Raw genomic sequence first — 13468 nt, 5'->3', positions numbered from 1 at the left:
CCTGCTACCTCTGCAGACCACATTAACCAGCTGACACCGACAGACAGACGAGGCTCAGACAGATCAAGGATGCAGAAAGAAAAAAAAACGTCACGTCATCATGGCTGCACAAGCACGTTTTCCACCTTAGTGGCACTAAATGGTGCAAGAGACATCCATTACATCACCCAGCAAGCGTATTAAATTACTTTACCAAAGTTGTATGCGTTAGCAGGACCGTGTTTACCACCCTGATAATGTGTTATCTTTGCCTTTTGAAAAATATCAGAGAATTTAGCCACGTAAGTGATCTACTTTGATACTAGTCAGAGAGCACCTTACGGCTGCACAAGTATTTCATTTTGGTAATGTGACAAACCACTTTATGAATTTCAGAGAAGTAAACCCTCCACAATTTTCCATAAAATTTGAAAACGAGCAAGAGACATCTAAAAAGCAAAAACTGAAATATACCCAGTCACTTATGAGTCAAGCTCCAAAAACACATCTCCCATAATGCAATGGCATCTTTTCATTGGCCCATTACACCAACTTCCTCTCCCTTGTATGTAACACAGTCTTGCTGTTGTAAATTTGAAGTCACGCCTAGGCTGGGACCTCCCTGATGACAACACCATGATGCAATATATATATATATATTTTTTCATACTTGAGTTGATAAAACACCTTCAGAGCAACAGAATACACTGTGCACCTGTTTTTATGGGCTGATTTCCGAATCAGTGAGTTAGTGGTGAACCCATTTCACATGTTCTTGCCACTCACTTGCAAGCACGGAGGTAAATGTGTTAATTTAGACAAGCTGAAATGTGGCAGTGCTACGTGGGCATGTATATTTACTGTACGCATGTATATTTACTGTACGTGTGTCAGTGTGAATGTAAAATGCTCCTCCCAATCTGACTTCTACCCTGCAGGAAAAAAAAAAAAAAAAAAAAGGGGGAGGGGGGCTCCTCCCTACACCAGCTACCCTGGACATCTGGCTAACCACTCCCCATTATTCACTCCAATGCAGCAGCTCATTGCACTAATTAGCTCACCAGACAGGAAGAAAACCATAAAAATCAATAATTATGATAATTATTGTTAACTGCTACTACAACATGCAAGCAGCATAACAGCAACATGAGCTGAATGTTTGAGGGGCATTTCAACAATCTCTTTTTTTTTTTTATATATCTAAATTATTGTACCATAGCTATGAAATAAATAGCAGACTATAACAGCATTATAATGTCATTTACATTCTGAATTCAGTGAAATCAAGGTGAAGCTCTTGTGCTTTAGAATTATGTGGGAAAAGAGGCAGCCTTTCAAAATCAAGCATCTTTTCCACTTGTCATCGGTTTGCAGAAAAAGAAACAAATGTTAAATCTAAACTGGCACCTAGAATGTACGGTCAGAAGAGAAACCCCCTCCTGTCTCTGTTGTCTTTGTGAGTCTAATGTCCTCAAACAGTTTCCAAACAAAGCAAAAGAGACAGACACAGACACACACCCAAACACAGACAAGGACATAGACAGACACACACAAACACAGACACACACACAGACAGACAGACAGAGACACACACAGACACACAGACACACAGACAGACAGACAGACACACACACACACACACACACACACACACACACACACACACACACACACACACACACACACACACACACACACACACACACAATTTGTGGATTTCTGCTGAATCATCTGGTCCCCCAGGAGGTGCAATATTGCAGTTCAGTATGAGGCCACATGGGGGGGGTGCAGGGGGTGGGGAACTGGCTCTTTGCCATACTGAAGATGTCTTCATTTATGCTTAAAGAAAAAAAACTTAATTTTACACCATAATGGACAGTGTCAGACTGGCTATTAAAGGCAGGATACATTTAGGATTTAGGAGAGAAATTAAATCTATTACAGGGATAATATGTGGACTTAAATGCAGATGGATTAGTTAGTTTGGATGTGTGCAGCAACCCAGTCCCAAACCGTCCGCTGTGAGAGAGAATCAATAACAACACAGGAATCATAGAGGCGTAAAGAAGAAGGACAAACCATTCAACCCAAACCATGAAGGAAAAAGTATGTACAAGAGAACTTCTGTTCTCAGATAGACAGTGCTTTGCGGCTTCAATCAGTCTCCTGGAATTAGTCTCACAACAGGTCTGTCAGTCCTCTGCCTTGCTGCCGAGTCTCTGATGAATCAAAATTGTAAGACGACAGAGGGAGTTAAGAGATGTGCCGCCGCAGCAGAAACGACAGCAGATAGTCATGGTGCGATGAGACTTGGATTAAGCTGAATTTAAGAAACAAAAGGGGGATTTGCGTTATCAGGCCACACAGTTTGTGTCAGAGTTTCGACGTTCACAAGTTTACAAATTGTAAACTTAAAGAGACAATGTAGGACATAAAGAGACTTCAACCACATAATGACAAAACTTATTAGCCTCAGACTTGGAGGTACTGACCTTCATCCCGGTCACTTTAAACTCTCCTGTGAACTGCCCCAGTGAATGCTGAAGTTTAGAGTCTGGTGAAACCAACAAAACCACATCATCTGCAAATAGCAGAGAAGCAATCATGACACCCCCAAACCAGACATTCTCCTCCCCCGGCCTGCCTCTTGAAACCCTGTCCATGTGAATCACAAACAAGATTTGTGATAAGGCAGACCCCTGGCGGAAGCCAACACACAATGGAAACACAGCTGACTTTGTGCCAAAAATACAGGCACAACTCTCACTCTGATTGTACGGGGACGGAATGACTCATGGCTATGACCCAGGAACCCCATATTTGTGCAGTGCCCCCCCCCCCCCACAAGATCCCTGGAGGGACCCAGTTGTAGGCGTTGTCCAAGTCAACAAAGCCCATGTAGACTGCATTGAAACTCCCAAGACCCCTCAAGGAACCTTGCAAGGGTAAAAAGGGTTCAGGAGTTCCTCAAAGTGCTATTTCCATTGACTGACTATATCCCTAGTCCAAGTCAACAGTTCTTCTTCCCCGCTGACAACAGCTTGGGGTAAGCCATGATTTTCCATCCTGAATCTTTGGATGGTTTACCAGAACTTCCTTGAGGTCAACCTAAGGCCCCTCTCCATGGCCTTCCAAACTTATCCCATACACAAAGTTTTTGAATCCTTGACTGCCGAAGCTGCAAGCCCTTCTGGCCTGCCGGTGCCTCAGCTGCTTCAGAGGACCCCCGGGTCAACCAGACCTCCTTTGGGCTTCCTTCACCCACTTTTATCTCCGTTTAACTCTTTCCTGCTCCTTCCAAAAATCTAGCATGCCCCATTCATGCTTTAATTGGATGTTTGTGTGTATGCCAAACTTTGGCCAGCACTGCACTGACTAAATTACTAACTAGCAATCATCTTCACTTTGTCTAATGGCTGTCTTTTGTCTCTCAGCCAAAAAAAATGTGTGTGTGGGTGTTTGTGCCAGAGACACAGAGATGAATCATCACTTTTGGGGCCCGTGGTGATCTCACTCTGAAAATGGATGAATTAAATGTCTTGCTTACAATATCGGCCATTTACCGGTGGAGGAAGTAAATAATTAATGCGCCTGCTTGGTCATACATACAAATATTATCAGCATATTCTTTTTTCTTCATGCATACTTTTATTTTTTTGCCAAGAAAAACTGGGCCAAAAGTCAGATACAGTTTATCAGATGGCACAATGAGAAGTGGTACTAGATTTGAAACTTTATTTCCTTAAATACGATTTCTAAAAGGAATAATGCAGGCTTTCGGATACGTTTTGTGTTTCTTTGCATGTCTAATGTTCTCGCTTACTGAATTTAGTTTTTGGAGGGTACAGTATACAAATAATTACCTTCAGTTTGGACAGGTCTCTTCATGGTGCTATAAGCTTCAAACCCTGTCTTTGTATTGGTCTCTCTCTCTCCATGGTGCTGAAACATTTAAGTGCCTCTCATTTAATCTCTCTCCGTGGTGTCACGTACACACCGTAACATCTCTGTTATGTCAAGTTCAAACATCTTCTGTAAAAAGGCATGCGGTACAGGTTTCCAGAAATTTCCAATGGGCTTAAAGTATCATGGTAACTGTATGGGAATAAAAAAAGCTAACTCCCTTTATGACATATTTCAACTTTGTCATAGTTGCATGTATTAAAGGAGTAACTAAACTGCACCATGTCACGATGAGCATAATTTGTTTAGATATTGGGCCACTGTACTTATGACTCATAAAACTACTGACTTCTGCCTCTTACTACTAGCTTACACTATTATACTCTCTGTGTGCACACCCTAGAAACCATGCGGTTCTCTCTCTAAAGCCATGACCACCACAATAATAATTTATTGAGATACTATAAAGTAACCACACAAAATCCATATTCTTCCAGAGACCCACCCAGAACACTGTCAACCACACAGAGCACCGCAACAAATACCTAAAAATACAACACTCGCAACAACTCCGAACATGATAACCTCATAATTCGCCACAAATGCAATATTAAACACATAAAGACTTTATAGCCATCAAGATCTCAACAGAGTTGTCTCTCTGAGTCTGATGTCTTAAACTCTGTCAGTTTCAACAAAAAAATGGAATTACATGGAAACCTACAAGTAGTTGTAATGTATACAGTGTGCACTATTAGATTGTGCTGAATATAATAATGTCTATTTAATAAAGTGGAAGATTCAAATGGCTGGATTTTGTATTGAGGTTGGATGTATTTTCTTTTCAGCTGAAGTAAAACCTAGCGTAAAGCCCAACTGCTTTAACCTGCATCTATGGTGCCAATCCACTATTTGAGCTATCGTGTTTTAAATTTCCGCAGCAATCAGATGCTACAGGTGATTCTAGCTCTTCTTCAATTACAAAAATATGCCACTAAGATTTATATTTGGTGCGTATTACATTTCAAACATTTGTGATATGAGCTTATGTCCACTAAGTCTGCAGTATGTTGCTGGCTTGCACTTCAGCTTCTTCGTTCGGTGATGCAGTTGTCACGCAAAAATAGCACGTTGATGTAAATATGCCAGCAACACCTGTTGCTCTCGTTTTTGTTGCTGCTAGAATATTCAGTATCACGGTCACCAGCTCTGTGGTTTCACTTGAACAGAAGTAAATGTCTGCAGTGGCCCAGGCCTGTTGTGATGACAGACATTTTCTTTTGTCTAGCCTTTGAGGCTTTCCAGTGATGCTCTGTGGCCTTGGTGACATGAGTTTTCTTCTTTTTTTTTTTTTTTTTCTTTTTAATCCACTATACTTTGTTGATTGGCTGGATTTTGCTGCAGTATCTTCCAGAATTTAAGAATAGCCTCAGAAAAGTTGATGCAATTTGACTGCAGAGGGTAAACCTGTCTAATTCCCCAGTCATTTAGACAGGCAGAGTGTAGTTTCTCTCTCATGTCTTAATTTTGTTTGCTGAGAAATTAGGTTTGTTAATGAAATCCTAACTTAATTTGTTTCATAATGCATTATGCACTTTGCACATGCATTATTGTGTCCTTTTATATCATATAGTGATGTAGAATGACACATCAAATCAACAATTAGGAGTCTCGTGTATAACTGACCTCCTTAATGCCCAAACCCAGCCTCTCTTAGATGAATAAATCCATTGTAGACTTTGAAAGACAGAGTTTGAATAATTGGCTTTTCAAGGTTTGCATCTGCTTAAGATACGAGTGTCAATGAGCATTTTATACCTTTCCATTTTACAGCAAAACAGTGACACACTCCTGCCATGTACACACGCTGCATAATCTGCTGCCAATCACGCAAAAGTTAAGTCTACTTACCTTGTCAAGTTCCAGGTTCTGCAGCACTTCTTTACCACCGCCGCTTCTGATCACCACATTGGGTGAGTCGTTTCCTCTTTGCCTGCTTGCTGCGGGACTTTCTAATCCAGGGACGCTCCTGATGTCAGTCGCCGGGCTCCTCGCTTCCTCACCGGTCTCTCGTTTGGCTGTCCTCGGGGTGCGGGAGCCCTTCTGCCCAACGCTAAGAGCATCAAAGTCTATGGTTTTACTCTCAAATGCGCCCTCGACGTTGCAAAACAAGCCGCCGTATTTCTGCCGGGGGACCTGGTCGGCCGTGCCGGGTCGGGCGAGATAAACGGGCAGGTCGTTCTCTGCTTTTTCCCAATTTCCCCTGCGCTCTGCCATGGTGGAGCCCTGCACAAGTGACCGAGAAACACGGCGAAACTAGTGCTGAAGTGGTGTGTGTGTGTGTGTGTGTGTGCGTGCGCGCCTTAAAGTGAGGAAGTCACAATAGACAGGCAGGCAGGACTTGAATTAAAGCCAGAGGTGGCACTGTGGTGGTGCCTGACGCATAAGAAGTGTATGGTTTCTCTCAGAATACTTTTTTTTTTTTAAAGAGTATAAATACGCATGGAAATGGCCTTTTTTTTAATGGGGTTTGTAGTTTGCATTAGCTACTGAAAAAAACAAAGAGCAGAGAAACCGTCCTTCCTTATGTAAATACTGTAAACAAATCGTGCTTTTAAAACACTACATAGTGGCCGCATTCCCTCAGTTTCAAAAGTGCTATTGACGTTAACTTAAGTGGACACAGGTGTGCGCTCAGCAGGTAAACAGGTGTCCACGAGTTGCCACTTTGTCGCTGTCCTTTCAGCACCAGTCAAGACATTTGACAGGTTCTGTGTACCTGTGCATAAACCACAAGTCTTTTGCAGGGGTAAAGCTGATGTTTATTCAAGCGCTTGTCTGTCCCATCAGCAACGACACCCCCGGGTTGATTTCCCTAACGCCAGCACAAATGAGACACGGCAGTGTCAGCAGCGCGCGAGACAAGCAGCTTTCAGGCAGCAGGTCTCAAGCTGAGAGACTTCAGAGTCTGAGAGGGCAACAAAGGGGAAAACAGGAGTCCGCGCGTCACTCAGTAAACAGCAATGCAGTTATGTAACTGACAAATACCAGCATGTTTTATAAGTTTGAGTGGGGTCAAAGTAAGTTCACATTATGCTTCATCTTCTTTTTTTCCCCTCAGAAACTATGCTACCTTTTTCCAAATAAAGTGAACGAAAGGAGAAATATTGCTTGGATTTTTTTTTTTAAGTATTTAAAATTAGGAGAATTAGGACGTTACAGTATACATTATAGCCCCGCGCCTCATGGAAGGCCTCAGTCTGTGCTGAACTAAATATTTTTGAGTTTAGGAGTATGAAATATATTTTAAAAAAATTGAAAGAATATTGGCAGTTCAGTCCTTTAACAATTTGTCCGGCACAGTACGAGGGTAGTTTTGGTTTCACTCAGCGGTGAAAGGACTGGTGAAAACTTTTATCAGGTGGATTCGAAAGAAAACCGAGCTGCCAGTGTATCTGCGTGTTTGTGTGTGTGATAGCAGGAAAGCAAGAGAACACAAAGACTCCAGTGGGATGAGAAAGACTCTCAAGGTCAGTCACACACAGTGAAGGCAGACGGGCCATATTCTCAGGTCTCATCTAACAGGTTGTCAAGCCGTAACTGTGTGTCAGGCAGTGGGCCACTTCACAGGGCAGGGCAATCACATCAGTGTCCAGTGTTGCCAAAACTTTGGGAAAAGAAGCCAACTCGTGTATGGTAGCCAGAATCAAACTTTTCAATGAATATCGAGCCTGATGATGAAATAAATAATTACATTTGTAAGTTTGTTAGCCAGAAAAGAAGATCTAACAGGCAATCATTTGAACAACCACTTTACCCTGATGTGGGTGTAATATGCTTAAATCAAGGAAATTCATGTTAGAAAATGACAAGTGTCAGAAATACCACCATTTTTGCTTTAGTTTATCTGAAGATAACCATTATTTTTCTGATACATTGTATTAGATGCGAGTTTGTTCTTATCTTGTTTACGTAATATTTCCAGATGTCTCTGCCACTCAGAGAAAGTTAAAATGCATGTGAGAAAAAAAAAAGAAGAAGGAACGATCAAAGCGCTACACTATAAAATAGCTTAGTGGAGATTTTTTTCCAGGGGACTTGAGCTAAGTAAAATATGATAAATAGCTCCTTTTCCACACATTCCTTACCGAATCCAGCTGTCACAGTTCCTTTGGCTCTGTTGGCATCGAATGCAGTAACTTGTCAGACCAGCAGAAATTTTCCCTCATGAATGTGATCAAAGCATCAAGGTTTGTGGAGATGCCAAGTAAAACCCCCTGCTTCTGTAATTCTATGGTGGTGGACTCTAACTTTGCGTTTTAGGACTGTCTCTCCTGTCTTCCAGTGTGTTAGTTGTTTTTAGACAGTAAATAATGCTGAGTTAAGGGGAACAAATAACTGACAGCATCGTTTAGATTTTCATCCATCAAAGAGCTCCATGTTTTGGCTGGCCAAACATTTCCACGCTGACACCAACCAGCTCAGCCGCCTTGAAAAGAATTAAATGTTATGTGAGAGAACAAGGACAGAGCTCAAAGGCTTGTGCAGAGTATGTTTGTCTTAAAAGTGTACCCTGTTTTAGTGTGGTCGGGACAGAGCAGACTGACTGGGAGGCAGAGCAGCCATCAGCTCGCACTGTCTGGTTTTCAGTGTCAGAGATGCCCCGGACCATAAAAACAAAAGTCAGTCAGTTGTATATTTTTCTTTTGGGTGTGGCGGGATATTCAGCAGTTCACTGTCAAAATAAATCCCTGTGGTCATACAAAAAGAAAATGAACTGGCTGTGCCTTCTTCAATGACATGTTAAGACCCTGTCACATGAAGTTGTGCTTGGCACTTGCTCAAGAAGCTCACTAACAGGATATTGCTCGGACTTAATGAGGCTTTTAAAGCAATGACAGCAACGCTGGAACAAAGCAGGAGACTCGCCCCATCTTCGTATTAAAAATGGATGTAAGGTAGGGCAGCGAGTAAAACGGATGCCCCATAAGACAAAAGCGCTCACGGTGCCACTGGCTCAAGTGCATGTTCATTCGGGCATGATGGAGTGATGGCAGATAGGACAGAGTTTGGCAAATTCACGCGCAGTTGTCTTCATGAGGTTTGGCATAATAGGCCTTACGGCAACTGAGACCTTTGGAGAAGTAGGTAAGTGGGCCAGTGTTGCACAGACAAGTCGATAGGACTTGACTCAAATGGTACACAATAACGCATTTAGGCTGACAAGCCTCACGTAGGTTTCAGGTTTGTTTCACCAAATTAAAGATAAAACTAGTCTTTAGTACACAACAACCCTGCTTCCCTACCTGTTACTTTCTCTGTTATGCGGTGAGTACTACATGCTTTTTGTTTTTCTGGCATACAAAATACAATTCCAGAGACATCTAAGCTTACTTTTAGTATCATGCTACCCCTGAAGTTGAGGCTGTATGTATCAACTCAGCCTGTCCTCTCACCTTTGATTTTGGTTGTAGTTGACTCGTCTTCGTTTTATTATTTTACTCTGCCATGATTTATGTCGTATAACTTATGTTTTTTTTTAATTTTTTTTTTTAGAAATTATAGGAAACACACTGACTTTACCTGGTAAAAGGTAAAGCGAGTACCTTCATTCTTCACAGCAGTGGCAGTAGCACAGCACTTCACAGTCACAGGCAACAGTAAACCTTTGGGAACATGCAGCAGCTTTAAGCAGCCTAAAGGAATACCTGATGTAGCCACACTAAAAGGAAAAGCAAAGTGAGGTCATAGCTGCAGGAGAAAACAGCTATTTTCTGTAGTGTACATCAAGATGCTGATGCATTCCTCTGTGCATATAATACGTGTAATAAGTCACTGGAACATTTCGCTTCTGCCCCTTTAAAGTCGCACTATGCATTGGAATTTTTTTTAAATTCCTTGATTTGTTTGTTGACCGTTTGTAGAACTGAATCTTCACTCTCGCACTCAAGTAAAGGGATGAAAGCAAACAAGTGAATTTCCAGTCTCACTTTGTGTATGTATGAGCAATGAAGTCAGCGTTGCTAAGCAGCAGATTGGGCAGCTGCATCCGCCTGGGATGGTTTGGCTCCGGACCAGCTGCTGCTGAAATAAGGTTAAAGAGCCTCCAAGGATGGATGTGCTGTCAGACATTTCAGTCTCGTATCCCTTATGGTGTCTTGCTGGTCTTGCGAACACACAGCAGTAGAGCAGTTTTCATGTTATCCTGAATGACTCATGATTTGAGTAGGACTTTTAAACTATCCACTCTCCTCCGAGTTGTGTCAGATGTGGTGTTTTTTTTTCTGAGAGGTTTGTGCTGGAAAGGCCTCTTTTCTGCAAAAAAGAAGCGGTTTCCATTTGCGCACAACAAATATGTCAACAAGGCTTACGTGTTCAGAAAACTAGAAACATCAGTGTAGTGTAGAAATCAGTGTAGGTTGCAGAAAATATGACATACTAACTCAATTCATGGATGTGATTTTTAATTTCAGACTTTATTTCCCCTTTTAAATCAGTTGGAGAAGGCAGTTATTCAGTCAGTACACAAACTAACCTCTGAGGGTGACCTCTGTACGAGTGGTGAAAGGAGGACAGATAGAGGTGCTTTTATGACAGACATCCTTTGGCAGAGCTGGTCTACAGCACAAAATCTGGCTCGACCTCTGTTCTCGTCTAGCTTGGCAAGGACAGTCGCGACTGAAGTGAAAAGACAGACTGTTATCCTGGACTGAATCTTCTCTGTGTCCCATGGAGCTTAGAAAAAAAAAAAGAAGCCCATAATGTGGAAACCTCCACTGTTTAACAATCTTGTCAGACAACCGAGGTCTTCAGTGTAAGATTTTTGGATTCTCATAATATACCACAAGCCTTAAAACTGTTTCTTAACACGGACCTCTTTTATGAGTGAGCTGTCAGTTTGTGAAAAACTTTAAACTATCACAGAAAATCTAATTTGAGTCGAACAATACATATGTACATATACAGAGGCCACATTGCCCCTCATATTTCGGTTTATTGATTACATTGCTTAACAAAGGCTTTGTCACATGCAAAAATATCTGTTTCTTGAGCTGAATATGTTTTCTGAATTTCTCTACCACGCACAATCGTTCCAGTCACATTGACATGAAAAGCTGTACAAAGAAAATAGGAGCCCCTTTATGCTGGCAGACTAATGCTGTAAACTAAAAAATTGGGAAGTTCCAGAGGCCAAATACAGGTGAAAAGCATATACTTTTACATTTTAGAATACGTTTGTAAATACTTTAAGACTAACAAAGCCTTTTTTATGAATCATATACTTTCCCACAAAGAAAAATCTAAAAAAAAAAATGGAATAACAGATTTAAATTCAGCGTAAAAATGTATATTGAGTGTACCTATTTAAGTTTTTCGGACAAAATAAATAAAAAGTTTGTAGCCCAGTGTAGACCAGAGCATCTCTACTGAAAGAATTAACAATACTGACTGCAGCTCAAAGCCTACTTTCCTCTTCCTAACCTGAAGCTCGCCCAGGTTGAATGATGCCATGCAATAAAATGGTGCATCATGTCAAATTAAATCTGGTTGAAGGAGAAACCATTACAGGTGAAAAAAGATTTAGAAAATCATGATGTTGAAAGACAATTGTTGATGTTGGAAACAGCATTTGCAAAAAATATCCATTTTGAAGCAGTTAAAATCATTCGAAATCATCTGAACAGCTACTATATGGACTAAATGCAAAATAATTAATTGAAATTAGGGCAATATATTAAGATAACTAATAGAAAACTATTATAATAAATAAAAATAAAATATGAATACTTTTTAAAATAGTGTTAAAAGACTTTCTTCACTTTTTCCTCAAAATACACAGAGCATTTTAAAATAAAATAAATAAAATTGCATATGTGAATATACGTCTCAAAATGTCAATAATTTCTTTGAATGTGTAAAAGAATGTTGAAAACTGTGTAAACTTGTTGTGGAATTATATAGAAATGAGTGAGATGCTGAAAGTTTGGAAGAAATAAATTAATAGCAATTAAGCAATTTTACAAATTTGCTATTCTTTAACAAAACCCATACCATTGCCTGTTATTAGATACAAAAAGACGACAAACTAATCTACAAGGTCAAAGGCCATGATTTTTTTTTTATTTTTTACAGCATTACTCGTGTTTTTTTCTGTTCATTAAATAATCTAAAATTAAATTAGGAGGGAATGTATTCTCGTTGGAAGACCGACGGGACAAAGATAAAAATAAAAATAAAAAAAACTTAAAAAAATATATACATTACATTACATGTAATGCATATTTGTAACATATAAACCACTGGCAAAAATAACTATTAAAAAGGAACATATTGGCAGAAAAGAAAGGGGGAAAGTGCTTTTAAGGCAACTGCTTGTTAGCTGAGTTTGCACAAAAATTGTTTCAGTTATTCCCCTTGGTGAGATAAAGTGGGCTGTAGTTATACTGTGTGCTATGTAATGGGATCCCATAGTGAAGCTACCCTTGGTCGGTGAATGGAGCCACGGGTTGATGGCAGATACACTAAGCTCGGAAACAAGGGGAACAAGCACAGTCGGCTAGTAAATATTTCAGGGACTGGGCAGTCAGCTTCAAGGGAGAGAAGTGGAACAAGTGTAGTGTTGCATTCACTTTCTCCCGTTTCATTTTGGGAAGTGAACACCTAAATAATCAGTAGGTGTTTAATAAAAGAGGGTTGTTAGTATCAAACATCTTTTGGTTAGTAAAAAAGGAGGGTAGATAGAGAACCTGCAGTATTCTTGGGAGAGGGGAACGGGTGATATTGTAGTGTTTCTTTATCTGTATTTTCAGTCATGTGAAATTCAACTGATGAATTTTACAACAAGAAAGTACAGACAGCATAACTTTAAGATTTGAATTGGAACTAGAGTCTGAAAATATTTACAAGTTTGATTAAAGATCATGACATTTTAAAGGGCAAATTGAAAGTCGCTCAGGAGAAACCAGCACCCCCTGCTGGTCAACAAGAGCAACACATTTTAGACAGGAGAATAATAAATCCAGTATACTGTATGTGGTAGAGGGCGGAAAAAGGACAGGGGAGGCAAATATTCCATTATTCCACATTCATGTTCCAACGATTTTTCAGTTATAATTTTCCAGGTAGTAACCTTCATCTTTGCAGCCATCACCACAATAAAACAGAGCGATTTCTATCATTTTGTAAGTCATTTATAAACTGCCAAGTATGTCAACCGTTCAAGCTGCTTTAGAGAGCAACATAAAAGTGCCACTATTCACAAAAGAATAAAAGGGGAGACTACAGGAAATAATTCAGTCACATGTACATATCAACAATGTATATATATATATATATATATATATATATATATATATTACAGTACAGAATAGGGATGTTTTCTCAGTGGAAATCTTGGGACACAGTATCTGAGTGGTGTGAGCTGTAAAAAAGAAAGGAGACAAAAGGTAAAACCAGAGAGTAAAGCTCTTACAGTCCGCTGGTTTTTGAGAAAAATTAAGAAGCTGTTTGACGATCCGTAGCTTTTTCCTGTGGAGACCCGGGCTGAAAGAGTGTAATTTCTGCCCAAATCTTGACTTTCTCCTCT

General features: G+C 40.3%; 1 protein-coding gene across 2 annotated transcripts in view; it reads right to left on the bottom strand.

The window, feature by feature from the left end:
- Positions 1-6174, bottom strand: part of dpysl3 (dihydropyrimidinase like 3) — a 40831-nt gene extending 34657 nt beyond the window's left edge. For both annotated transcript variants that reach the window (XM_069145988.1, XM_069145989.1), the window contains exon 1: positions 5794-6174. In XM_069145988.1, the coding sequence (XP_069002089.1) occupies positions 5794-6159 (366 nt within the window). In that variant the 5' untranslated portion in view covers positions 6160-6174. The remainder of the gene's footprint in view (positions 1-5793) is intronic.
- Between the last annotated feature and the right edge of the window lie 7294 nt (positions 6175-13468).

Source organism: Embiotoca jacksoni, unplaced genomic scaffold (assembly GCF_022577435.1).
Source record: "Embiotoca jacksoni isolate LCO1_2020_lvr unplaced genomic scaffold, fEmbJac1.0.p SCAF_13, whole genome shotgun sequence".
NCBI classification, from domain to species: domain Eukaryota; kingdom Metazoa; phylum Chordata; class Actinopteri; family Embiotocidae; genus Embiotoca; species Embiotoca jacksoni.
The sequence above is the reverse complement of the archived record's forward strand: the minus strand, read 5'-3'. Positions and strand labels throughout refer to the sequence as shown.